This window comes from Brachyistius frenatus, unplaced genomic scaffold, assembly GCF_029030835.1.
Source record: "Brachyistius frenatus isolate BFR_SWC_R1_liver_20210118 unplaced genomic scaffold, ASM2903083v1 Contig_117, whole genome shotgun sequence".
In the NCBI taxonomy this organism is placed as follows: Eukaryota; Metazoa; Chordata; class Actinopteri; family Embiotocidae; genus Brachyistius; species Brachyistius frenatus.
Window position 1 is genome coordinate 222913 of NW_027210716.1, and position 27879 is coordinate 250791.

The 27879-nt window shown below is 42.6% G+C and overlaps 2 protein-coding genes across 2 annotated transcripts in view; one reads left to right on the top strand and one right to left on the bottom strand.

Moving 5' to 3' along the window:
- The window catches only part of LOC138629514 (GDNF family receptor alpha-4-like), a 326543-nt gene that overhangs the window by 115287 nt on the left and 183377 nt on the right, over positions 1–27879 (top strand). The window lies entirely within an intron of this gene.
- Positions 9135–27879, bottom strand: part of ephb4a (eph receptor B4a) — a 39251-nt gene continuing 20506 nt past the window's right edge. The window contains exons 2-17 of the mRNA XM_069713227.1: positions 27190–27260; positions 24265–24546; positions 21547–21937; positions 19141–19293; positions 17074–17409; positions 16863–16987; positions 15932–16097; positions 15462–15561; positions 14092–14156; positions 13814–13927; positions 13166–13413; positions 12836–13051; positions 12306–12455; positions 11768–11961; positions 11163–11321; positions 9135–10849 (exon numbers count right to left, since the gene is read on the bottom strand). Of these exons, the coding sequence (XP_069569328.1) occupies positions 10741–10849; positions 11163–11321; positions 11768–11961; positions 12306–12455; positions 12836–13051; positions 13166–13413; positions 13814–13927; positions 14092–14156; positions 15462–15561; positions 15932–16097; positions 16863–16987; positions 17074–17409; positions 19141–19293; positions 21547–21937; positions 24265–24546; positions 27190–27260 (2879 nt within the window). The 3' untranslated portion in view covers positions 9135–10740. The remainder of the gene's footprint in view (positions 10850–11162; positions 11322–11767; positions 11962–12305; positions 12456–12835; positions 13052–13165; positions 13414–13813; positions 13928–14091; positions 14157–15461; positions 15562–15931; positions 16098–16862; positions 16988–17073; positions 17410–19140; positions 19294–21546; positions 21938–24264; positions 24547–27189; positions 27261–27879) is intronic.

Here is a 27879-nt window from a genome sequence, read left to right on the forward strand (position 1 = left end):
TCTGGGTTAGAACAGAGACGTCTGTTTTTAGTGATCTGTTGGGTAACTGTACAAAGATAGATTTAGTCCGTCTAACAATATAGTAACCCAAGAATATAGAGGACAAAACAATGACGGAGTCACGCTATTTTCGGCCATCTTGTGCATACTGTACAGGGATGAGAGTGGCGGTGAACTCAGTCGAATGTGAGATAAATGGGTCTACTGCAGTGTGGTAGAAAAATCTTTAATCCAAAATCATGACACCGCTGTTCAGGATCCTTTGCCCAACTTCAGTGTTACCAGCAGCTCTACAGGTTGTAGCACCATGTCAGATTCATTTGATTGTAACTGAAGAGTAGGGATAGCCACTGGGGAAAAAAAAAAAAAAAAATCACAAAACCAAGCAAAGGGATAGTACAAAAATCCGTCAACAAGCCCGAAACAACAAAACATGTCATTTGTCCACATCATCCACAATGACACGGTGTGTCTTGATCTGATAGCCATTTCAGCGGGGCAACATCATGTGACAAATCTTCCAAAACTGTTCATCACTGTTGAAACATAAATCTGTTTTATGATCTGAAAGTCAGGCTTAGACACAAAAACAACTTGATTAGAATTAGATGGTTTGGGTTATAATCAAGTCCCGAGGCCCTGGGAAGTATAACAGTGAAAGGTGGGGAGGATAATAGGGGACCAGCACTCCACAACTATAATACATCTTTACAAATAAACAAATAAGACGTTTTATTTAAGTTTTGTTGGCTATTTTTATATATATATATATATATATTCTAACGATATTGTGATTTCAGTAAGTGATTAATAAAGGATCGTAGATTACACATTTTTGTTCCTGTTGAATGACGTTTGAGGTCAATCAGACCTTAAAAGGTCTGCGATGACGTCACCAAACAGGCGCCGCAGTACGAAAATGAAGTCGCTAATTTCTTATTGAACTCTTCAAAAAAAAAAGTGCAAAACCGTGCAGATCAGGATCGACAAGTGACACCAGGATCGGCCGCGACCATGGACCAAGCACTCCGGCGAACTTTTTGCCTGTAAAAGATCGAGGAGATGAAGTTTATCAAGCTAAAGGAGAGGAGCAAGCTGGCGGCTAACAGCTGACAGCACCCGGGAGCAACTCCGAGGAGGAGGAGGAGGAGGAGGAAGCTGTCCCTAACAAAGTAAGGTCAGTTTATTTGTAAGTTGCAGCTGCTTAGTTTTAAAGCTGGACTCAAGATGCTGGTACAAAACTGGAGGCCTCCACTCAAACCAACCAGGTGCTGCGATGCAACTTGATGTTAATCAGCAGGTTCTCAGGTTTTAGATGTTGTTGTTTACCAGATGTTGTTTACCAGATGTTGTGCAGCTGCTGTTGTATCGTGTTTTGTTTACAATTTGTATACGATAACAGACCGTCTGCTTTGTGAGTTAATAACAGAGTTGGTGGTTGGAGGTAGTTTTATCATCATCGTCGTCGCTTATCGTGTAAATCTGACTTTCCAATGAACCAGTGCACGGCCTGGTGTGTGTGTGTGTGTGTGTGTGAGAGTGAGAGAGAGAGAGAGAGAGAGGAGTGGGCTATGCACTGTTTTGTGTATGTTTTCTTACAAATATTAGTCTGAACTGACAAAATATTGTACGTTTCATAAAAGTATACAACTTATTTTTGAAAGGCCAAAATGAAGTTTGTAAGAAACCTTGCAGAACCAACGTACGGCTATGATAAGGAAACGTTGTGGTTCGGGTTGAGGCATGATGACAGCCATTGTGCACCTCTTTGTCTCTTTCTACTGAACACATTGTTTAAAGATTTAAACATTACTCGTTGCTGCTTTTTTTTTTTTTAATGATTGTGTAGTTCTTGGCATTTTGTTGTTGTTGTTGTTTTCTTTGTTGGTTTTATAAAGCTCTGAACTGCTGTATTGTATTTCACTGCATTAACATTTTGGTTACTGCTGTGAGGCATTGATCCGTGTGTTTGTAAAATGTACCTGCTGCCGGGGATGGTTGTTTTATTTTGTGTCGTGTGCTCGTTGTTTTCTTGCATAATGTCGGTGTAAAAAGGGAGGCGGGAGAATTATTGTCGAGTGAGATAGACATGCATTCAACCTCCAGAGGTGAGACATTTATGAGATCATATAGTTAAGAAGACCATTTTTGCATGATGAGTTTTAGATGAGGGGAAGGGCTCCATCTTTAGAGCCTCCTCCAACAGAAACATGACTCTGCTTTTCCTTCAGGGTGCAACAGTCTGCTGTCGCCACCAGGAGGCGACAAAGCAGCGCAGATGAATAGTAGTAACACTGATTCAAAAGGTACCAGGCAAGACTCGTACTAAAGCAAAAATAGCAACGGGACCGGCTCGCCTGCTCCTCCGTTTGATGTGTCAAAGTGGCAGATGTTCATAATTTTACGGCTGTTAGACGCGCCACCCTTCTTCCACCTTTTTTTTTTTTTTTTTTTTTTTAATAGATGCAGCGAGCAGATTAGGGATCAGTCATGTATTTGGCATGACTTCAGGTGAGAAGGACCCTCGTGTTGCTCTCTGCTCTGAGAGTCTCTGTCTGATTATGTCGACCCAGACGTGTGGCAGCAGAGGCGCAGCTTGCGCACGGTTTTGGTCGTTTTGAAGAGCACGCTCTGTTGGGTGACACTAATCGGACATTAACACGCTTCGCTGAAGGCGTTTACGTGTTTATCGTTTGAAACAGCAGCTTTTGAGTCTGTTAATTTGGACTTGATGTCAGATCAGAATATGCCGAGACACGATATGCACTGCTCAACTCGTCTCCGCACAGACAGCAGCCCACGTCTGAGGCTGACAGGCAGTGTTTTCGCGGTGTAGCTCATGTTTTTAAACTTCCTCTAACTTTATTTGATCCAAAAACCGGTGAGGATGCACAACGAATCAAAATAAACATGATTTTAAAGCAATTACTGTTCCCCCCCCCCCCTCAGTATTAGAATAAACAGAGACACTTTCTGTACACTAGAGGGAGCCCATCACACAGTAGTAAAGACGGCTGTGTGTGTGTGTGTGTGTGTGTGTGTGTGTGTGTGTGTGTGTGTGTGTGTGTGTGTGTGTGTGTGTGTGTGTGTGCGCGCGCGCGCGCGCGTGTGTAAGTTCGTCTATTTTGGGTATGTTATGTATTTGGAGATGGGTGATGGTGCATTGCCGTTGTATATGAGCTGCGTTTTATGGGGGTGTTATGCCCAGGGTTACACTTTCTTTGTATCTATAATCTGATTACTTTCAATACTGCTCTCGTACACACACGCATAGACTTTATATTTTGTAAACCTTGTTGTATTGCGTCCAGATGCTTGTTAAATCAAAACCATATGCTGCTTGCTCAGATTTCTAAGTGGGCTCGACGCACGCGGGGGCCTTCGCTGCCCTGCAGACTGTCACAGTGTGATCGCAGAAAACACGTTTGTTCACGGGGTCAGTGCTAAAACGTGAGTGGTCATGTTTTTACAGTATAATCAATAGTTCTGACGGACTGTTGGTCCAAAGCGAACTGAAACGGTGGTTGTAGGTTTGTGGGGAGGGGGGGCACAGGGGAACAGAAGGGGGTTGGTTTAGTTAGTAGTCCTGCTGTGTGCGGAGATGGAGTCATGCAACCCCACAAAGTGACAGAATAAAGTTCAAACATTTAAGAGCAAAGTCTGTTCCCAGGGCACGTGTTCGTGACTGTTTATTTGAATTTTCTGTGTTTATTGCCCATTTGCCCGGAAATCGTATGAAAATAGCTCATTCGGGCGATTGGTTGGCAAACTGTAATTTAAATGTAGAAAAAGGAGGAGAAGCATCTAGTGAAGCTAAACAGCTGTGACCACAATACAAATACAAAGACCACACTTTACTGTAATCATGGAAATACAGAGCAAACAGACAAAACATTTCTCCAAACATGCCTGGTGGTCAGTGTGACGAGGCCGCGTGCTCTAGTCAGAGACGTTCGAGATTTATACTCGCGGGGTTCAGAGGTGTGGAGGACTTAGGTTGAGTTAGGAGACAAAGGTGAGGCCTGTGTGAGAGGTTAAGCGCCACACTGATGAGTAAACTCATCAATCTGAGTTTACCGAGATGAGTTCAGAAAGGCGACACTGATCAGAAACAGGTTTAACATGACGTGTTTGCCACTTTTGATGATGGCCTTTTCATGAACTCTCCACCACTTCAGTCTTCTTTACCGCATGAAGCCTCACTGCTTCCTCTGACTTGTAGAGAAATTTGATAGTTTGACCCTACTTTCAATTCTCCCCTCCAAGCATAGCGGCCCTTGACGCATGTGGATCGAGTTTCAGGGTATGTGGTGATTCACGCACGGTGAGGATAAGATGGGAGAAAATCGCACTCCTTTCATTTCCTCCGCAGAAGGCGAGGAGCACATCTTCTTTGCGGGAGGGGGAAAACAAAAGGATGCCACGGGGGAGATGGGTCGCTGCTGAAAGCTGAGACAGAGCAGGAAGCTGCAGACACCTTTGGGGAGGGGCCAGTCATTGTCCTGAAGGTGGGGACGTCCACATTGTTCATCGCACTAACACCTGCTCTTTGGTGAAGGAGAAGGGGATACTAGCTATATAGTAGCCAGTGTTTATGGCTTTTGGAGTCATAATATGTATTGGTAAACTATTCAACTTTATGGATAATCAATTTTTATGAATAAACAAATGCACATAGAAGCGGGCTAGACATGGATCTTTATGTGTAGCGGTGGGAAAATGTATGATTTAATACAGACATTTTAAATAAATTGAGATTACACCAAAACAAATAACCTGTGAAGGTGACAGCCGAGAAGTAGACAATATAACAATATTAGAATACTCTTCTACATCAATGATAACACTGAGGAGACAGCAGGGGCCTGTAATTTAGAGGTTTGCATTGATTAAATGGATTAAGTACATGATAAAAAAAATTCCAGGCTAGTTCCACATAAAACTGCACTGTAGCATGAAAATATAATTAAATGCTTACCACTTTTATTTGACCAGGTGGGTCAGCTAAGAACAAATTCTTATTTACAGCGATGGCCTGGCACACGCTCCTGCAAAGTCAACAGAAAGACTGTAGAGCAGCGAGGAGCGACAACTTTCCCAGCAATCAGATTTAATACGAAACAGAGTGGAGGCGCTCTGGCGAGCAACGTGCCTCCCATCTTTCATCACAATCGCGCTGCGTACACAGGTGAAAAAATAATCTTAGCTGGCTGCTCGGTGGATTTGCTCAGAAATATTGGGCCATTTTGATCAAACTGTTGGCAAGTCATCTCGGGGAGGAAATCTGGCGCCTGAAGCCAGTGGGAGAGCGGCACAGGAATGACAATCTCCAACCTAAATTTCCAACTTCAAGCCGCTGGCGTTGTGGAAAATCAAAGCAATGCTACAGATCCAAAAGAGGGCTGAGATTCGCAGTCAAATACGGGGATTCATTCTTTACTTGAAGCTCAAATTCAGGACATTACAGCCTCAGCTGGTTTGAATTTAGCCAATAAAAAAAAATAAAAAAAATCAGCCTCTTGTGAGGAGCCCAACTTTATGTCAGTTCAATACTATTGCTGCGCTACATCTTTAACAACACACGTTTGATGCAGGGTCACAACTTTCCTGTGCTGCTCCGGACTGAGTGAAACCATTTCAGATAATCTCCTTCCCCTGCCCTGTTCAAACACCCATGTACCTGTCCCTCTGGTTATCCCCCACCCACCACAGCCATCAGCACACACACACACACACACACACACACACACACACACACACACACACACACACACACACACACACACACACACACACACACACACACACACACACACACACACACACACACACACACACACACACACACACACAGGCTCGCCACACTTGACTGCACACAGGAATGCGAGGGGAATGACACAATCCAGCAAATACTAAAAAAACCTGGTTGGCCTTGTCCGCTCTCTGCCCAGCAGCAGCCTTAATGAATGGCCATTCAGAGATGCAGACAAAGATGAGGCTAGATTTGAACTATACGGCGGGGTCAAGGTTCAACCAAAGCACTGACAGGAGTAGAAACCAGAGATGAATGTCTGCCTCTCTCTTTCCAACACTGAATCACTTCGACGAGAGATTCACACCCGACAAAAACGCACGGAGGGGTTAAAAAAACAAAAACAACAACAAGGAAAAAGAACAACATGCTTCCAGTAATAGTTACTCGTCGTTATTTATCTCCACTACGTGGAAGCTCCACTTGTGCTGGTTTGTACGTTGCGGGCCACACGAGAGCAATCGAACAAGAAGAATGAGTCGGTAACACGGAGATAATCAAAGTACATTAATCAATGAACCTAAATACTTTTTGAAGCCCTGGCAGCTTAGCCTGGTTGTGGTAGCTTTTGGAGATAGGGAGGAGGAAAAAAGTGTGCGTGAGTAAGAGAGAGAGAGAGAGAGAGAGAGAGAGAGAGAGAGAGAGAGAGAGAGAGAGAGAGAGAGAGTTTAAGCTCTAAGCTGCTCTCAGCCCAAGGCGCAAGAGAAGAAAAGAACATCTCTTCATGATTAAAAGGGCTGAGGACCAGGAAGGGAAACATAGGAGAGGACGAGCTTGGAGCCCTCGGGGGTAAAGGCTCTCAGGAGAAACAGAAGGCAGGAGGAGAGGCTGCGAGAACGCCAAGATATGTAGTTTCTTGTTTCTCTCTCATTATTAAAAAAAGAAGAAAAAGGGGGCGACGGGATAGATGAGAGGCATGTTTGCAACAAGAGCCACTAAGGCCTGTAAGACATTTTACTTACATGATCTTAGACAGTTTCCGGCAACATATTATCGAACCAAAAGATGAAAACAAGATAACTAAGGATCATTCATTTAGTTCGCGTTTACTAGCAACACAATAGAGCTAAATTAGAGAACACGGGTTCAAATAAATCCACAAACATCAGTGTGTTTTTGGCAGAGACAGAGCTGCTTTTGTCTTGTGCCGGTTTTCTATAAATTCAGGACAGAAGTATTGGGGTCAGCGGGACAGAGCAGCCCGCCATCAGACCGGAGACAGGTACACAGTGTGGTTTTTCACCTCAGGTCAGATTGGGACTTCCGGACATCAGTACGATGAAAGTCTCTGCGTGTCTATGCAGCTTTCATGCTCCACTTGTAGTGAGAATGACTGTGATGAGAGCGAGTGTCTACAAAGGCCATGTGACGCGTTAAGAAGCCGAGATGAGTCTGTGATGGTAAAACACCGGTGTGCAGCTTTATTATGAATACTGACTGGCCTACACACACAATAGTAAACAAAACATCTGCTCATTATTTCAAAGTTGTTGTGATTGAGCTCTTCAACATGAAGACCACACGCATGTCTACACCAGTGCTTCTCACTAAGACCTGTTTTTTTTAAAATTTTATTTACATTAGTAAGGAAAGAGAATGGATGTCTTTTTTTCATGTCCCATACAATCATTGGGAGTCAGCGTGAGGTCATATCCAGCAACTCATTTGTCGTTCGCTTTAACCCAATTAGAATCTTTTCTAATCGCCACATTTAAATGAACTTTAAAGGTAAATTGCACTTCAAACTTTTGAAACACTACAAAATGATCACACATGGCAGAAATGCATTGTTATAATGCCGAAGGAGATCAAACTGGTTCCACTGCGGCCCCTTATTAGAAAGATAAATGTTGTTTTTATGTTGTTGTTTTTTTGTAACAGCAGAGAAAAAAAAAATCCAAGTTGGGAACTGAAAAATAAAAATACTGAAAACACATAGTGTTAAGAAGAAAGTCTCTCAGGAGCGTCAACTGACACAAATGGAAAAGTAAAGCTGTGCACTTTGTATTCAACACGGTTGTTGAAGTACTTTTTAGAATCGGTTTGAGCCTCGTCTTCCTGACGGACTGCAGGTTTGTCAGCCACCAAGAGAAAAAAAGCTAAATGTCAACATGGCTGGTGTAATTCTTCAGCAGATACAACATATTTGAGTAAAACTTTGACATTTTGAACTCCAGTTAGTGAATTCCTCTCCACCAAGCACTTGTAATAACAGTGGAGGAGAAGATAAGGTGGAAAGGGGGTTGTTAATCAAACGCTGTTAGCATTCCACACGGAAACCAGTGGATACTGCTGACAGTAACGTAGCCTGTTTAGCTCTACCTTGTTTTCCATACCAATAGTTAGGCAGCCATTGTTGTGTAATTTTTAGAGCAGTTGTAGAAACATTTTGCTGACCACGCTGGTTACGAGCGAGCCCGTTAGTTGGCAGCTGTGCTTTGTTTCCAATGAAACTGTATTTTGTATCATTTTTGGAACAATATATTACAGATTTGAATCAACCATAAAGGAGTTTACACACCGGGGTTGTGACAAATAAATTGACACAAATATGCAAAAATACTTGCCGGCTAATATTTTGCATTACAACCATTTAAACCGGGAGCAATTTTAGTTTGTGACTGTTCAAAAAAAAAAAAAAAAGTTTGACTACATTCGCACTAGCATGTTCTTCAGACAAAACAAAAAAAATATGGATTTCAGAATAGCGAAAGTACCTTTTTGAAATAGGTGCTGGTGGTATTAAAAGAAAACCACTGCAGATGGAAATCCTCAATAACATCGTAAACGTACGCCGCTTCGACGCGACGTACCGCAGGCGCGGCGGTCGGCCGCGATGCGGGAAGGTGAACGGGGCAGACGGGACGGTCCGGGAGAGGCGTTTTGTTTGGGAACCTTTTGGGGTTCAGACCCCGTGACGCAGGTGAGCAGCTGACGAAGCCGTTTGCTGCGTGAGGGTTTTCCAGCAGATCCCTTTGCGTGTGTGCTTCGAGCGCAGCGTCCGAATGAGCCGTCTCCGAAGTGGGAACTGAGTGATGACGTAATATCAAAAATGCATAACGCGATCGGTCGATGCGCTTTTATTTGCGGTGTGAGAGCTAAAAAAAGAAAAGAAAAAAAGAAATCAACTTCCTTCTAAAAAAATAAAATGACACTTTTTTTCCCCCTGCGTGATATTCACACTCTGCGTCAAAAGTACTCATGACAAATGAATCGCAAAACAAACAAAAAAAAAGGCCCCGGGTGTGTAAAGACCATAATTGCTGGCTACAAACCAGCTTTTTTCAGCAATGAACTGTGCATTGTTTCCCATGCTGCATGTTGAAGAAGTTAAGTAGCCACACAACCAGGATCATTAACCAGCGGATACTCATGGCAATCTGCCGGCCCGTTCGCTGGTAAGCTGCGTGTTGTTTTACTTGCTAAATGTTTTAAAACTGTTTTTTTGGGGGGTAAACCTGTGTTTTGCCAGCATTGGAAGAAGAAAGAGAATCGCTCGACTTGGATTGTTTTGGGGTTGTTTGTCTGTTAATCAAACAGCAGCTCAACATGATTGTTAGCACGCTACGCTAAACCCAATTGGATACTGCCGGCTGCTGCCTAACCTGTCAGCTGTGGGTAGCTTTTTGCGCTAAATGTTAAAGAAATCCTTCCCGTTTGGCTTCGGGGCAAAAGCAGAAGCGTTCTGCTGACTGCACAGCATGCATCCGGTGAAGGAAAAATATATTTAACTTCAAAATGTCAAAGTCACCCTTTTAAAGTACATTTAAATGAGACAAAATCACTCGTGATATATTTCTTGCTTTATAAAAAAAAAAATTGGCATTTATGTCCACAAAGACGCATGAATGGCACTGGAAGATCAAGAATACAGAGCGAGAGAATTAATAACGTGTCAATTATATGAAGAAAAACAAGTTGAGGCCAGATAGCTTCCTTGTTAAATTTTTGACAAAGAAACCCATTTCTACAGTGTTCTCTGGTCTCTGAGTCCACTCGGTCCTTGTTCAGTCTGATTATAATAAAAATTGAGCTGCCAGCAGAAACACCGGCAGTAGGAATAACCAACTACGCTCCAAGAGACATGCATGGACTTACAGGAGATTGCAATTCACTCTGAAATGACAAAAGTGCTGATATGTCTCCATGCCTCTCTTCTGCTCGTGTAGCTGAGCTGGCGAGGGGAGAGCCAGACTGAGGAAGATGAGAAGAGTCTGATTAGGGCGAGGACAGCGCTCTCCAAAGTCTGCATTACACATCACACCTGAGTAAAGAGGAGGTAATGTCGAAATCAAAGAAGTAAAATCCCACAGTTAAAATGCTCAGTCTTGATATGGAAGGTGTCCGTGAAGTAATGTCATCCGCGTGGATTAATGCAAGACGCCCAAAGTGAAAGCATTTGTAATTACACAACAGTATGAAACCTACAAATCTTGGATTGGCATTTCTTTTTGTCTCCTTTGGTGAAAGGTCAAAGTGACATTTGGGGGGGGGGGGGGGGACGACAACAAACCAGTAAACTGTCTGTTTTCAAAATGACGTGATACTACAGAAACTGTAAACTCTGGTCTGTCGCTCCTCTTCGTTTGGCACATGTATTGAGTCCTAACCTCGGGTAGATGCAAAAACACTGACCACAAAGTAAAAATGAGGCAGAGTCAGTCTGCACAGCTTTATCGTCTGGTCGCTCTGGGTGACAGGGACATGCCAGTCTCTGGACAACTCTCTCATCAGCAATCCGTATGTGCTGATTTTTTTTTCTTCTTCTTTTTTTTAATTTTTTTTTTTTCTCCCCGGTCTTGAATAAATTCTCCAATCTCCCTTGGAGTCCGTGTTCAAAGCGGTTCACAGGAGAGGCTCCAGTGTGCTCTCAATACATGGCTGCACCTGCGTGCTGGTGTTGGTGTCCAGGGTTGGAGGCAGGTCAGCTAGAAGGTCACAGTTGTGGTGCTCTTGTTCCGAAAGGTCATTGTCTGGATGCTGGAAAGAATTTTCCTCTGATGACCAGCCAAAGTCACTCCCATGTGCAGCAGGTCCCTGAACAGATGGAAAAAAAAAAAAAAAAAAACTAATTAGATAGCTAGAACAGGAAATAATGAAAGATGTGGATTTTATGCACAATAAAAAAAAAAAAAAAAAAAAAACATATTTTTGTTCTCTAGACTTCCACAGCCTTTCTTTTACTTAAATTAAGATAAATCTACACTTCAGGAAATCATAATTTAATCTATTTCCAATTCATTACTACAAGCTACATGGGTCCTGGTTCTTGCAGCTACGAAGTGTGAACTGTGAAGTGAAAATGAGATAAATATCACTTTAGATTGGAAAACTGGAAATTGGAACTGACTGTGTGGTGATCTGAGCCAGCTGGTCCACTGAGTTGAAGCCGGCCTGCAGGAAGCTGTCTTCGTAGCGCTCCATCTTGATGGCTCTCAGCCATTCCCCCACTGTCGCGCACGGCGAGAGGGCTAAAGGTGCACGCTGGTCCAGCAGGGGGTAGGACGGCCTGGGGGATTGGGTCCAGAAACAAAGGAATAACTTGAATACACTGTCACCAAAACAACAGTGAGGAGCTTATATATATCCTGCAGCAACATTCCAGTTGACAAGTCGAGGTTTAATCTGACGCTGAGTGACTGACAGGGACAAACAATGGGATTTATCAGGGACAGAGGGTCCTCTGCTGTATGCGATCAGCCGACAGGCAGAATGTGGAGCAAGGGAAATGGACACAGCAAGAGGCTGACAGGTCACAGCAGGACGGTGAGCTGGTACATAGAGGGTTATGTCTGCCCTTTAAATTAACTCGACAAAATTGACATTTTAAAAGGGACAGACGTGCCTCCGTTTTTTAATTTTTTTTAAAAATTTTTATGTACATTCTCAAACTATCATATTTTATTATGATATACTATTTTCTGACATTATGACTAAACACATGTGCACTCTCACCCTGCTCCTTCTTGTGCCACTATTTTCAGGGATGCGGGGTTGCGGATCAGTTTGTCCAGGGCGCTAACGAGGTCCGCGAAGCGAGGTCGCGCCGAGCGGTCCTTCTGCCAGCAGTCCAACATCAGCTGGTGCAGGTGGGTGGGGCAGTCAGGCGGCGGGGGCAGCCGGTAGTCCTGCTCTATGGCATTGATTACCTGACAGGAAGAAAAATGATTACCCATTTAAACAAATGGTATTTAAATACATTTCGAGTCACTTTAAGGGCCAAGAATTTAGCAAAGGTTCAAACAGGAAGAACTAATAAACACAGAAAAGGAAAATGTTCGAAAAACTTAAATTGTCTTGAATGACTGTGTTGCTAGGCAATTTCGTAATTAATGTTCAGATTTTAGCACTTCATTCATTACCTGAAAAGTTCAAACTGTTTTCAGAATGCAAATGTTGAATTATGTTTTGGTAAGGCTTGGCTCTGTGCTGTGCCTTAAAAATAATCCTTAAAAATCATTGCCAAGAGGTTTTTTTTTTTTTTTAAACTTACATCCTGGTTGCTCATGTCCCAGTAGGGTCTCTCTCCGAAAGACATGACCTCCCACATGACAATGCCATAGCTCCACACATCTGAAGCTGAAGTAAACTTTCTGAAGGCTATTGCCTCCGGTGCTGTCCAGCGGATTGGGATCTTCCCTCCCTGCACAGAAAAGTAAAGAGTCAGCACTACATAAACATAAACATGGTAAGCCTAAGTTCTGAGAGGGAGAGCGAAGAAAGGTGAAAATTAACTTTTAAGTTAGTGCAAAGTCCACAAATGTGAAGCATGCGAGTATACAAAAATCATTAAATATTTACACTCTATGTGCTTTGGTCGTGTGCTTTAAATTGACAGAGAACATGCTGCCACTGTACTGCGGAAACGACACCACATCATAATCACAGGATGTATTTGAAGCCTTAATATTATTGTCTTTGGAGAATTTGTACGAGTATCATCCGACAGGCAGACGTATTGTAGATGAATTTAATTATAGGATTTCTTTCTTAAGCATGAAATGAGGAGGGCTGTCATCTCACCAGAGAGCTGGTGTAGGTCGGGTCAGAGGAGTTCTCCTGCAGGAAGCGCGACAAGCCGAAGTCAGACACCTTGCACACCAGGTTGCTGTTGATCAGGATGTTGCGGGCGGCCAGATCTCGGTGGACGTAGCTCATCTCCGCCAGGTACTTCATGCCAGAGGCGATGCCGCGCAGCATTCCCACCAGCTGGATGGGTGTGAACTGGCTGTCGTTCAGCTGCGGAGAGGAGAGATACAGTTCGGTTGGAGGACGGAGCGACACGACTGAGAGTTTCAGTGTGTCAGAGAAGTGACGATGTGTTTCGGTGCGTGTTCTCTGTGTCACACCGACCCGTAGGAACGAGTCCAGAGCTCCGTTCTCCATAAACTCTGTGAGGATCATGACCGGACAGCTGGCCGTGATGATTCCCTCCAGGTGGATGATGTTGGGGTGCTGGAACTGTCCCATAATGGACGCCTCTGAAAGGAAATCCCGTCTCTGCTTGTCTGTGTAGCCGCCCTTGAGAGTCTTAATTGCTACGTAGTTTTCTTTTTTCCCTGGGACCCTCAGCCGTCCTCGACAAACCTCCCCGAACTCGCCTGCAGCACACAGACACATAAATACACATTAGGTCTGTTTTTCTGCCACATAATGAGGATGGCCATTGTATTCAGCAAATGTAAAAAAGATTGCTTGCAGCAAGCGGTGCCCTTTGGTTTGAACGAGGGCCACTAATATTGGTAACATTTAATTGCTTTATTTCTGCAGCCATATTGAATTTCGGCTGATAAAGAAGAGTCCAAACAATGGCTTTAAATGGCACTGACTCAAATTAACTTGGCGAATAAGATATACAGTATTTTAATCATGTTATTTCGAAAGAGAACAATCTGATAAAAAAAAAAAAAAATAAAAAAAAAACAGTCTGATAAATCCACAGAAAGAGTGCAAAGTTTACAAACTTCTTAATAATGGAAACAGCATATGACTGGCGCTTACCAGCACCGATAACCTCCTCAATCTTGACAAAGGAAACATCAATTTCCTTGGCAAATTCTCGCACCGCCTCATTAGGGTCCTCGTAGGTGAAAGGGTCGATATAAACCTTGACCCCTGCAAGGGAAAGACAAACAAGAGTCGTGGGAAAGGAAAGTGAAATAATGTAAAGAGAACTATGAGCAGCAAGGAGCCTGAGTCACATTAAAAAATGATTTCCCCGACGTGAATGAGTTGTAAATCACAGCTACCGTTTAGTGTGCATGTCCTTGATCTGTTACCTTGGCCGACGAGGTACTGGCTGTTTTTGTCGCTCAGCTCCGGGTCCTTTATTCGGCTGTGTCGGCTGCAAGTAGAAAGAGACAGGGATAAATAAATAAGAGATTAGGATGCCCATGGAGTTATCTGAAGAATGAATGTTTGATTTGCTTTTTTTTTTTTTTGGGGGGGGGGGGGTATTCCCAATGCTTTATGGGCTTAATGTGATGCAAATCAGTGATTTAGCAATGTGAGTGGTCAGTCGCAATAATAATAGCACGACGCCTCTGACTAAACTAAAACTCAAAGAAAAGAAAGAGAAAATTAGCATAAAAATCCCATATGACATGATTATTTTTATATGATGTTTAAAAAAAAACAAAAAAACAACCAAGAATGGAAAAATATGTTGTCGGGTCAGTTAAGCTCCAGACCGCTACCCTCTAGCCAACAGTGTGTTGAAGGATGCTCTCTGTTCAAAATACAACATGCTTTCTTTTTTTTTTTTTTTCTCATTTTCTGACACAAAAAAAAGGCCTTGTTGTAAAAGGCTCTGGGGTTTTTTTGGCCTTAAGAAACCCTCGGTGATCTTAAACACACAATGCACGTTGGTTTGTGGTAATGGTGAATACCTGAACCAGCCCCTATGGTTCTGCTCTTTGACACAAGCGGCTCCATTATAATTCTGCTGGCGCAAACTCATCTCTACAAGACTGTAACAACCCTGTAGCTACTGGATCCCTGCCTTCCTCCACTTCTCTCTCTCTCCCACCTCATAAGCCTAAAATAGCAATAATGCACCACCCTCAGTTAGTGGCAGATCTGGGCCTCAGTCACTGGTGTGTGTGTGTGTGTGTGTGTGTGTGCGTGTGTGTCACAAGGTCACAGCTATTGTTCTCCTGTCCTGTGGAAACAGGGTTGGGACGCCTGCATCCTGTCTTTCCCTGCCCTCTACCTCTATGGTCGTCGCCTCTCTCTCGCTCTCTCTCTCCATTACACAAACGCATGCACTTTCTCTCTCTCTCATTCCGCCTGTGATGGCATCCAACACTATTTACTCAAACAATGAAGCCTAAGGAAAATGTTCTAATGAGCAGGATAGCTTTTAGCTGTGTAAGCAAAAGGAATCATGAGCATTGCTTTGTGTCTGAACTGCTTCACAGAGAAAAAAAAGACGGCGTGGGTAACAGAGTGCAAATCCACTGTTGATAAGATATGATTCGTATAAACAAAAGAACAAAGTGGTGCAAAACTGTAAAATTGGGGTCACGGTTGCTATTGGTTTTTGATATCTCCCCCCCTTTTTTTTTATTTTTTATCCATTTCCTGTTATTCTGTCAGCGTCTTTTCCCCTGCAAATCTTTTTCTCTGCCTCTTTCCCTCCCGTTCTCACCGTATGCAGTAGGCGGCCACAAAGACGAAAGTGACAAGCAGCAGCATCCCGACAGCGATAAGGATGCCAGGTACCAAGAACTGGGAGGCGGAGTCATGTCCTGAGAGAGAGAGAGAGAGAGAGAGAGAGGGCAAAACAAAAGAGTTTGAGAAGAAAGAGAAGGAGGCAGAACGCAAGAGAGTTAAAGGAATACAATGACAGAAGGCATGACAGGAGGTTTACATTGGTGGTGGTAAAAAAATAAAAAAAAAGTATGAGAGGGAAAGAAAAAGACACGACAGGAATTTATAATATTGAAAAGGCTCAATACAAGGACACTAACTCAAGGACACGGGCACTAAATTCATAACAAGAAACTGTGCAGGAATTGATTATGCAGAAGAGCATATGAAAAACTTCCCAAAGGAAATGAGAAAAAGAGCAATGTGTGTGAGACTCTTCTTCAAGAGCAAACGCGACCTTTTTCTTACCATCGGGCAGCGTGTGGAAGACGGCCGCTGGACTGAAGCTGCCATAACCAGCCATGGTGCGCGCCCGAACCTGCACTTCGTACTGAGTAGCCCTGCGCAGGTCTGTCAGCACAGCCTGGTTTCTGTTACTCTCTGTGTAGTGGCACTGGTCCTCACTACGTCGCTCCTACCAAAAGAAAACAAGAGTTAGCTGGACCGGAAGTGAGCGTAAAACGGGAATAAGGAGGCAAATGACAGAGATCAGTGTGAAAGAGCACAAAGTCAAACATAGAAAGACCGTTAAAAAGACACCAGATTTCTTGGGTCAACCTAACCTGAGAGTTTGATTCAGTCCAGTTACATTCCCTTAAATAAATTCACAGTCTTAATCAAAGGCATGTTAACTAATATGTTGAAGCTTTATATACAACTCCAACAGAATACACATCCACGTGTAGTAGGGCTAGATACCTGAACCTTGATACTTTAATGGAATCAACCAAATAACTTTGATACTATCTGGCATTAAAAAATGGGGACATCAGTAAATTGTAGCAACAGAGATCATCCTGGATTACAGAGACCATCCTGGATTACACTCTCCCCCTCAAAACAAACAAAAAGATGTCCACTGTAATTTTTTTTATTGAAAAAAAACTACTATTCAGGGAGGTAAAGGTGTTGGTACAGGTATTGCTTTTTTTTAATTAATTTATTTATTTTAACAATCTCAGAAATCAAATGCCCATATCTTGATCTGATATACTGCAAAGAATCCTGTGCATTGTCACTATTTAAAGTATTTATTTACATGACTTACAGGCTTCAGTTCATTTTGATTTCAGTTCACCTGACCTGTATGTTTTTGGACAGTAGTTGAGATCCACGTTATCGAAGCCTGAACTCTGAATACAATGTGGACAGTTGGGAGACGTTGTCAGGGAGCTCTCACCTTCTCACAGTAGCGTAGCTGATACTGCAGGATGTTGTAGTGAGGCTGAGCTGGGACGGACCAGTGCAGTGTCAGACTGCTCTCTGTGGAGTCGCTCTTCCGAATCACAGACACCAGCGACGGCACTGCACAGATGGCAGAAGAATTATAAATACCACATGAAACTCGGGACTATTTATATCGTTCCACCTCTTCCCCCGCCACCTCTTACCGTCGTGGCTTGTAGTGATGTTGACACTCTCGCTGGCGGGGTCCTTGGCGCTGAGCTGAGACACCCCGTTGAGTGCCTGGATGGTGAACGTGTATGTGGTGTGCGGCAGCAGGCCCCACATCTCCACCCTGCGACCCAGCAGGCCATCTTGCGCGGGCCGGTAGCTGACACTGTCTCCGCAGGAGAGGCACGTTCCCTTCGGTGACCTGCACACGGTGCACCTGACAGCGTAGCTCAGGTCCGTTCTGCCGCCGTTGTCCAGCGGCTCGTTCCACTCCAGGCTGAGCGTGGTGTCGTTTATCTGGGGGACAATGCTGCGCGGGGCCGAGGGAGTTTCTACAAAAAAAAAAAAAAATATCCAGAGCTTAACTAATTCAGCAGAAGAATTGTCATTCAAGCTCCTGTAATGGAAAAACCAACCTACTTCCAAGAATAGTATATTTTAGATTTTTAGAAAGTACGACGAGAAGATTGACGCCACTTTCATGTCTGTAAATGCGAAGTTGGAGCTTCATGTCTACCAGACAGATACGAGAGTGGTATTGATCTTCTCATCAAACTCGAAAGAAGGCGAATATCTCCCAAAATGTCAAACCATTTCTTTAAATGTTGTCTTTTCCTAATCCTAACTGCAGCACCGCAGTCAGGTTCAAGAGTTGCAATTTTCTAAATCCGTTAAGACAGTTTTTTTTTTCTCCATATGACTAAATACTTTTAAAAAGCCACAGAAGTTACTCTCCAAATATTGTCACATTATTCAGTGTAAAAAGTGTAAAATCATATTTCATTTATCAGGTGTCATGTAGTCCTGGTTAATCACAGTACATGAAAGTTCTCTGCTGATCTCCCGTGTGCCGTTTTGCTGCTGCTTTACCTGTCCCTGACCCACACAAGACCATTTGTTTACGCTCTCAGATATGTGCTGAGGACATTTTCGTCAGTGCGTATATGTAGTCACGAAGGAGAACAATGCTCTTGCAGTGGCTTTGCGTCACAGCGGGAGCATGTGTTGCAGAATTTAACTGGTGCAATTACGTTTGTCTAAAACTGGATGATAATGATCACTGTCTGAAAATTGTAAGAAGATAGCTATTGCCTCAAGCCAAGCATAACTAAACAGCAAGACCACTCAGGCACTGTGAATGGGTTTCTGCTCCTGCCAAGGAGACAGAGCTTTGTCACTGAGCCTGCAGCTAACTTAAGTGCTAATGGTGTTCTCATTGGAAACCCAAGTGGGGCAACATCACACTCAATCTGGGTGCATATGAATTCAACATTTGGGAATAAGGATTTTTAGTTACAATACATTTTTATGTCTCAGCAATCAGAATCTGCTTTATTAAAATCACCAAGGATGTCACAGTAATTTAAAACCCTTATTTTCAGGAAAAGGTCTGCGTGATTTACAGATGGCTCTGCTGGTTTGAAATTTTGCATACAAATTGAAAATATGTGATGTGCAGAATTGCTCGGGCAATCCACTACAAAAACAGAGTTTATAATAGGAATGGTCTAATTAAGTGATTAATAATTAAGATAAATCTTTTGTAATTAAACTTATCACTGATAATGAAATTGGTGGATGCAAATTCTCGTTGGTATTTTTAGCACACCTGCAGAAATAGCCTGATGTCAACAGCCTGATGTGGAGTTTCACATTGTCTCACATTCTCTTTGTGGCCATTCCAGCAGAGTGCACCTAATTAAAAAGTCCCTCCCATTCACACATCTAAAACATGGCTGAATTGAAATTCCTGAATCCATACAGAGGTGTCACTTGAGACCATCAATGCCTACTTCACTTGGGAGAGAAGCACCCCCCCCCCCCAACCAAACAACCTGTCACAAAAGACACGCATCTCAATGCCCAGCAGTCTGACAAAGGACACAAAGCTGCTTAGGGGAGACTGGCTAAATGACACCAGAGGAAAAGAGAAATTGCACCAGAGATGTTGAAAACAAAGCGAAGAAGAGCAGGAAGGTAAAGAGTGAGAGCAAGTGGATGATAATATTGCCGAGCATCTCCAGATTTGCATGTGGATTAAGTGCTGTTTTATGCATACTTACTAGTGCACGGGGTGTCCGGAGAGTCTGATTCCGCACGCAGGTACCCAGAGCGACATGCACATGTTGCTGCCCCCATGCTGGTGGCGTAGCTGAACTCTGGGCAGCCTCTGCACTGTCCATCTGTGCCCGACTTGAACTGACCCACAAAACAGGCTGAGGAGGACAATTGAATGCAGATTGTTATTAGTTCTGAATCAGAACATGACATGAAAATACTTCAGTGCCCTCACACTCAGTGTCCTAGACACACCTGGATTTTTGTCAGTGCACTTATGCACCAGATGGTAGCAAATTGAAAGGCAGAACAATGTAATGACGGCTCTAAACTGAGACAATCACAGTAATGAGTCTGTCTGTCACTGGCTGCTGCTTATCATTGAATTTACCTGAGCATATCTGAATAACGACAACAGACATGTGGGAGTCCTTATGAAAAACCGGCTTTGTTTGTTGATTCAAATATTGTTCCGAGAGTCTTTTGTAATCAAAAAAGTACTGTGGTGCTCATGATGTAAAGAAACCGCAAACTGAGTCTAAACTAATGCTCAAGGGATTAGCTGAATAATCGATTAGTTGACTGAATAAAGTCATTAGTTGCAGACAATCTGTTGCACCTTCAGTTTCTACACATGAACACACCACATTCAGCACGACATTTGTCCTGTTTGTGAATTGTATTAAGCTGTCACCTGGTAGCGCTACATACAGTCATCAAAACCTGCAGTGTTTACAGTCTGTGTTGAAATGAAATGCAGCTGCTGAGTTTTCACACTTTCACATTAACTGGAGCACCGTAACAGCGAAAACTGACAGGTTTCACAGGGTCAACGCGCTGGCCGACCCGTTCAGACTTCGCCGCAGGAATTTTCTACATGTGAAAGAAGCTATTAATGCGTGCTGAGAGTTATGTTGCATAACTCACCTGCTCAAAAATAATGTACAATTGTTAGTTAAAACAATTGAAATCCCAATGACCCTGCTATGACAAAATTAAGAAAGTAATCTGGTGAGCTCTTATTTTGATCCCACAAGATGACACAACGAACACTTCCTGATATGCAGCGGCAGTCACTATTGATCATGAAGCAATATTTCAGAGAATTCAGCTGTGTGACTGTTGAGCACTTGCAGCAGTCCATACTAATTAATTTTGTCCTGTTACTCCCAAATTCTGGGATTTTTTTTTTCTTCCCCCCTGAGATAAATAGTGATATCAAACTTGATATTTATCATTTCTGGGGTATACGTCAGTGTATTTCTTATCTATTTAGGGTTTCATCTTTGTAATAGTTTGTGTTGTATAATATTGGTAAAGCTATACCAGCGCACACACCAGCCTCCTATATAGCAGTATTTATAGCTTGCCTGCGAGAGGTTCACTATAAAGACGTGATTTAAATAGTTAAATAATTTAAATCAAGCTCATCTAAAACACTAAATCAACTTGACAGCATTCATAAGTTTTGCGTCAGATGGTTGTGTTTGACCCAGAAAATATATGTATTGTCTCTGGAAGATAACGGCATTACAGCAAAAATGAATTTAATTTTAAACCCAGATGTCAATTTCATTTTCTGAAATGACCGGCCTTTGAAGCACATTAACTGTCCAATCTTTCTATGAAGGCAATTTCCCTTTATGTCCTGGTAAGTATTTTTTTTTCCCCTCATCTCTCTCCAGTGACCGAATGCTGGAAATGCCACTTAACCAGAAGCAAAATGTCGGAAATTATTTTTTGTTCAAAAATCATTCTACCTCCCACCGAGATCATACCGAGCCCTACCTTCAAACACAGACAGACAAAACCATGCGTTTTCTTGAGAAAATGTGGCATTTCTTCAGGTGTTCCTTTGTTTTTAATGCTCAGCATCTATCTGTGCTGGTGTGATGCGGTGAGAGTGTGTCTGTGAGTGTGTTCATGCACTAGGCTTGTTAATTGGACTCATTAGACGGAGCTGCTGCACAGCTCCTGAGAGAATCATCATGCTTCTTCCTCCTTTTTCTTGTCTGTTTTGCTTTGAAGTTCTCAAAGTGATATGATCTTTACCCAGAGCACCACCTCCCTGCCTCACTCCCTTTACCTCCCCAGCCTTCCTGTGCTCCTTCTATCTCAGCTGAACCACGAGTTGACGCAGCAGTAAGCCTTTGACCCTGCTCTTCCTTTCTGAGATAAGTGCTGCTCCACCTGACCTCTCTCTCTGTCCCCTCTGTCGCAGCCGTTCCCCTGCCTCATTAACTTCCTCTGCCTCTCATTTCCTCTCCAGTGCCTCAACCCTCAGTGAACCCCCACCCTTATCTTACCATTGTTTTCTTGTTTAGCCTGCCTGCACCGCTGCCTATGTGGGTGTAGTCTATATATACATACACATATCTGTGTACGTGGCTTAACCTTGGCCTCCCTCTTACCTGTGCACCGCGTGTGTCCCTCAGCTGGTTCAAATCCTGGTAGGCAGGCACAGGTGGTTGTAGGCTGGCCCACCCACTGCCCATCTTCTCCACAGAAGAGCTTAGGCGGCCGAGGTCGGGGCCCCTGCTGAGAGGCATGCTCCACGCATACGCCCTGCGCCTCTTGCACTAGAGTGCGAGGAACGGTCTCGAGGAAAGAAGAAAGAGCGCTGACCAGCGGGGGACACTTCTTAAAGAACACCCTGACGGACAACAGGGCCATGCAGGCGCCCTGAGCCTGAAAAGCCAAGTAGAAGCCTCTCTTTGATAGGGGCCCGAGTCTTAAGGTCTTCACGTTGAATTTCCGCTCCCCATCTTTCTTGAGTAGAAAGTCTGCAGCCACTGTGTCCACCTAATACAGGAAATAAAAGAAAGGATCTTATGTAATGGCCAGATTCCAGCACACAGGGTGTCAACGGTCCCATTTTGTGTCCTGTGTATTGTGTGTATGCTGTGTATTACAAAGCAGGTCTAGGAGCTCTATGAATACTGCCAAAGAGTCAAAACGGTCAGTCTATTGAGAAATGTACGCAGACAATTTTCAGCAGCTCTAAGTTTGGAGTTCCGAAGGTTTGCGACGTCACAACCTCACACTCGTGTCATGTGTACGTCCTAAGTTTGGCCCACTGTACAACCATTTACATGAAAGAAAACACAGAGCGGTCATTCTGTTGTGGAGGTAGGAAGCAACAAGACTGAAGGAAACCTGTGGTTGGCCCGGGCATGTGTCACTCAGAATAGAGTCATCCAATCAGAAGAGAGAACCAATGTCTTTGCTTGTTTCAGACAATGTCGTTGTCGTTTTCCTTTCTTGTGTTGTTTAAATCGGCAATGTAATTGCACCCATCTGAGCACCCATTGGCGTCTCGGTCTTCAAATGATCGCATTGCTTTCTTGAGGCAGATTAAAGTGATTGTGCGATTGGCCAACAAAAAGCTGGTCTTAAGTCAGCGGCGCAGAGTTTGGACACAACCTAAATGCACTTGGGCCAAGCACTTTAGAGTAGGCTCTTACATTGTTCAAATTTAGACCAATGCGCCGTAAAGACACAGAAAGACGACAGCCTGTTCTAGGTCGAGCTTCAGAGAGAAGCTTAAGAGAGATGTGCTTGAAACCACAATGATTTCTTCCAATGAATATCAAAACTACAAATAAAATGCTGGAATACTGTCAAATCTGGGACCTTTTAAAAAGGACCAGACTGGTAGTTTTGCTTGTTTTAGCCATCACATATGCTTCGCATTATTGAACATTTTCCAAAGCATACCACTGTGATTTTAGATTGATTTACTCCCTTCCTGGCAGCCATTGTTTCCCATTTGTTACAGCTTTGAACCTCAACTTGCAGCAACATGAAACTTGCTGGGGAGAAAAGTAATTCATCACCGTGAACATTTCATCACTTTTATTTTTCTGTCAAAGTTACATTATTAGGTGGTAATGAAGCTGAGGAGCAGGGACTATTTTGACACCTCTCTTTTGTGTTGTGTTCAAGGACACAACGACATCAGAGGTTTAACAATGAGATGCCAAAAAACACTGCATTTATATTAGCTATGCATTTGGAAAATGAAACCCAGAAGATAAACATTAAGAAAACATTCAGGTTGTGGAACAGATTGAATGCGCAGACGAGGAGGGTTTTCTAAACAGTCCCATCAGGCGATAACATAATTTGGACATAAAATAAAACTGACCAAATGTTGTCTGTGATAAATTACCCAGCTAGAGCAACTTTTTAGTCTCTCTCATTTTGGAAGACAAATGAGGGCAAGCTAAACTGCACAGTGGAAGGAAAGAAACCTTGTATACTTTGGAAAACTGTCAGTAGTCACAGTGCAGGATACACAACATAGTAGGTAACAGGCAGAAAAAGCAGGAAAGGTCTTAAATGATGTAAGTATGATGATTTATGGCCTGTATTGTTTTGGGAGAGAGATTTTGAAACAGATCTTCAAAGTTAATGGAACCCTTATTGAATTTTTGTTAAAACATTTTGGGAAATCACGCAAATCTTCCCATTTGTGAGGGTAAAATAGATCCTAGCGATAGACAAATTCAATGCAGCGATCACCACGAATCCAGACTTTAAGGACAACATTACACATTGTGTGCTGCGATTCAATAGCTTATTTTTGTGAAGCCTGTCCTGCCTGCTAACCTTCAGTTCCTACACAGGCTTTCTGTTAAAAAAAAAGTTAAATTTCGTTTTCATTCTGTCATCGTGACAAAACTCTTTTTATTGATTTAATCTGATTTAGATTGATCATTTCAGTCATTTCACGCATAAACGCCCAACATTTTGTGGCTCCAGCCTCTCAAGCGTAACGATTTTCTGTTTTTCCTCGTCAGGTATAACTGCCAATTGAAAATCTTTAGGTTCCGGACTGTTGGTTTTGACAAAAACAAGCCAATTAAAGGCATCACTATGGGCTCAATCGATTAATTGTGAAAATAATCAGCAGGTCAACCAATAACCAACACGGGCCGTGCAGCGAATTATGTTGTCCGATATGAAATAGTTGCTCCTGAGCCAAATAAGACATTATACAACAGTTCTCACGCTGACAAGTAAATTGATCACTTGAAACAACCACACAGAGACTCAAGTCTAACTATAATAAAACATTACAAATACATGAGTCTTGTTTTATAACACTAGGGGTTGTGTTTGGGTACCTTGGTGTATGGGTTCTCCATCCAGGGTGGGTAGGTGGCTGTGGCGTCGTTGGAATCTGCCTGGTAGTAGTAGAGGTTAAAGGTCTCTTTACAGCTGCGGTGGTGTGTGCTGCTGGAGGAACACTCCATCATGGTGAATCGCAGCTCCACGTAAACCTGAGACGCTCCTCGTCGCTGGATGAAGCCACTGCGCAGCCAATTGCTGGTTGAACTGTCAGTTTGGCAGATCTGATAGATCCGCACGCTGTTGTTTTCCTCATCTAAACCGCTTACTTCCTCCCACTGAGAGCAAAGAGAACAAAGGATTGTCAAGGTTGTGTGTTAAAAAAATGACATCTGACCCAGAAAAATGTAAGGACGGACTAGTGTTTATTCACCTGTAAAAAAAAAAAAAAACTTTTACTTTTTAATGGTGACATTAACAGCCCTAAAATGTTAATAATGTAGCAATTCTTTGTTGGCCCTGTGCTGCAGCACACTTGTCACAGGCCTCTGGGACAGATCTGGCCTGCTGTGGATTTCGAGCTGCATCACAGCCAGTGGGAATACAAGTCTCACTTGTCAAACAAAGCACACTACTGCACACAGCATCCGAGACAGACACAGCTTCTCACCCCTCAAACACACTTACCGACTAAAGTACAAGAATACAAAGGGGATATCACAAATATGTATGAAGTGAAAACCCTCCACAGAAATCGACATTTGTTGGGGAGACAAATGCAACAGAAAAATGCTTTAATGTTTGACTTCTGAGTCAACAGCAAACATGTTCACCATCACTGTGTTCCCAAGAGCAGGAAACAAGCAAGAAATTAACATATTCGGGGCAGAATTTAGCAGATTTGCTGAACTTGAGGCTCAGAAATTCAGTTATGTAAATATGTAAATCTTTAAAAATCCATTTGCAGATGATGTGTTGAGTGAGGCAGGATACTGGTCTGAATGAATTACAGAGCAGCAGAGCACTGAGAGCCAGGTTTGAATCTCTTGAAGGGAGAATTTCCATTCTAATCCCAAAAAATAAGTACTGTGGACTTCAGCAGAACAAAAACAAAATGTTTTTCAGTGAGGATGACGTACAGAATCTTCAACAAGACACGACTGGATTTGACAAGAGTTGTATATATAGTTGAATGGGGCATACGTATTTACATTTATCGTAAAAAATAACATTTAGGGTTACTTGAAAATGCAATCAGTTACTTTTGCATAATTTACTGAAAAAGTAATTACATTTCTTTGCCAATTTCTCAACAGCAAAACGAAATGCTTGTATTACTGTAAGCTCTATCAAAGGTGTTCTTAAACAACGACGAAGCCCGGATACTGGTGCCTATACTTTGACGTTGATACCGGTTCCTGAACGATACTTTTTTTTTTTTTCCATACTAGTTTTATGAATCCATTTGAACAAAGAGGAAATTAAATTACATATTACGGTACAAAATATTTAGTGCAATTCAGAGGTAGGGTGTTACCCACATTATGTTCTAGACCTACAATTTACAAATGTCACCTAAACGCCTCACATACAGGCTATTGGTAGACGGTAACCAGGCAGCTATGCGAGGAAAGGTTTCTCGTCCCTACAGTTACTGCATGCAACTCGAGACTTTTATGTGGCTAAAATCTAGTTTAAAAAAAAAAAAGGAAAAAAAAGTGTCCTGATGTGAGATTTATCCGGATAGAAACTACGTGATTTTTTTCAAAAAGTAAAAAAGTATGAGAAACACTATGCTGACTCACTGACACCGATGACGCCCGTGTTATTACTGTTCACACAGGACTTAATGCAAGACGCCGCCACGCAGCACTTCGCTCTTAGGTTTATATCTGTATATATTTGTTCCTTTCTTTCTTAGCTGCATATATGTCTATTTATGTTTTATATGTCTATTTATGTCTGTCTGTTTTTGTTTTTGCACACTGAGAGAACAAGTTACAACCGGAGTCAAATTCCTTGTATGTGTTAACTTACTTGGCCAATAAAGCTGATTCTGATTCTGACTTATAGCAGGAAACACTTCACTGTTAATCCACAAAGTTACCCTGATGATTTCATTTTGACTGTTGTTGCTCTCACATGATTACACTGGCGGTTTAACATGAATATATGCTTTGTTTGGCCTTGTTATGAATAATGAATGACGTAATTAACATTCACATTCAAGTATTTTTGGAATCGAGAAGCCTAGAAATTGGTATCTGACTGGGTTAGAAGTTGCCACAAATATTTACTATAAGGGGATCGTAATCCTGAAAATAAAGAACCATACTGTAACCCTTTTATGCCAGTATTTTTGGATACAGACAGCTCCTGACATCTTTCCACTGCTGCCTGTCATCATTGACCAAATCAATTTAAGTTAATGTCAAAAAAGAAGAAAAAAACAGCCCTACCACATTTTCAACATGAAGCTTTTGATAAACTGTTTCATATGATAATGGCTGTGCACGGCCTGTTTTGCTTTACGTCTTAATCAAAAGCATAGACAGATTTGTTGTGTATTTCTGTCCAGTTACAGAAATCTCCCTGCCAGCGTCACTATGAACATTTTCCTTGTGAGACATCGGCAAGTTGAGCAGTCTTGGTCACTGACGCTGCTGGCAGAAATACTCCAGAAACCACTCTTCAGCTGATCAAATTACAAATATGTCTTTTTCTGGCTGCAGGATCCAAAATTGTGGCCAGCCAGTAACTTTCGACGCTAAGGTTGACGAGATATATCAAAGCATCTGCTTTCAATATACTTTAAATCCCACTTTCACTCTGGGGTTTCCTTTATTCTGTCAATTACCTGCCATATAAGGAATTCTTTTATAGCCAAAGTAACAAAGGAACAGCTGGAGGCCAAAAATCCCCAGTCACCGCGAGGCCTCTGTTAGGAATACAGATAACATAGTGACGGTGGGGTTACATACCTCGGGTTTGGCACGCGAGAAGATGGTCCATCTGAGATCAGACGTCTCCGTCTTAGTATTCATCAGGACCTCTGTGAAAAAGAGATTGAAAATATGACATCACTCGCAGCAGGAAATGTAAAAATGACACGTTTAAGACTCATTTACATTCAGAGAAACACACGAATGAATTTAAAATCACAGAGCGAACATATTTTGAGTCCCAAGCTCTCTGCCAAGTATCAGCCGTGGCTTATACTGGGATTAGGGTAGACGATGGAGTTTCACCAGTCAATTACATCCCCAGGAATATTCCCTCTCCCCTAAAATTGTCTTTCCTGTCATGTTTGTTTTTACTCCCCGTGTCCCCTGTGTTCCCAGCAACACATCTTGCCTTTGGTCACACTAAACCTGCTGAAAAGAGTCTGCTTCTGTCCAGGGAGAGCAGGGACAAGTAGTTAGAACAGCAGAATTGACCAGACACACACATACATACCAAGATTTAAGCCCTTCTGCTCACAATCTGTGATGACAATAGAATTGATTTTTTGTAATCTTTTGAGCAGCACGCTGCCAAGTCACAAACAATCTGAGCAGTTCTGCTATGATTCAGTATCCCAATAAAAATCCAAGACCTGAACTGCATGTAACTTGAAACACAGTTTGGGTGAAGGGACTTCTTTTCATTTGAGTCATCTTTTTTTTTTATCC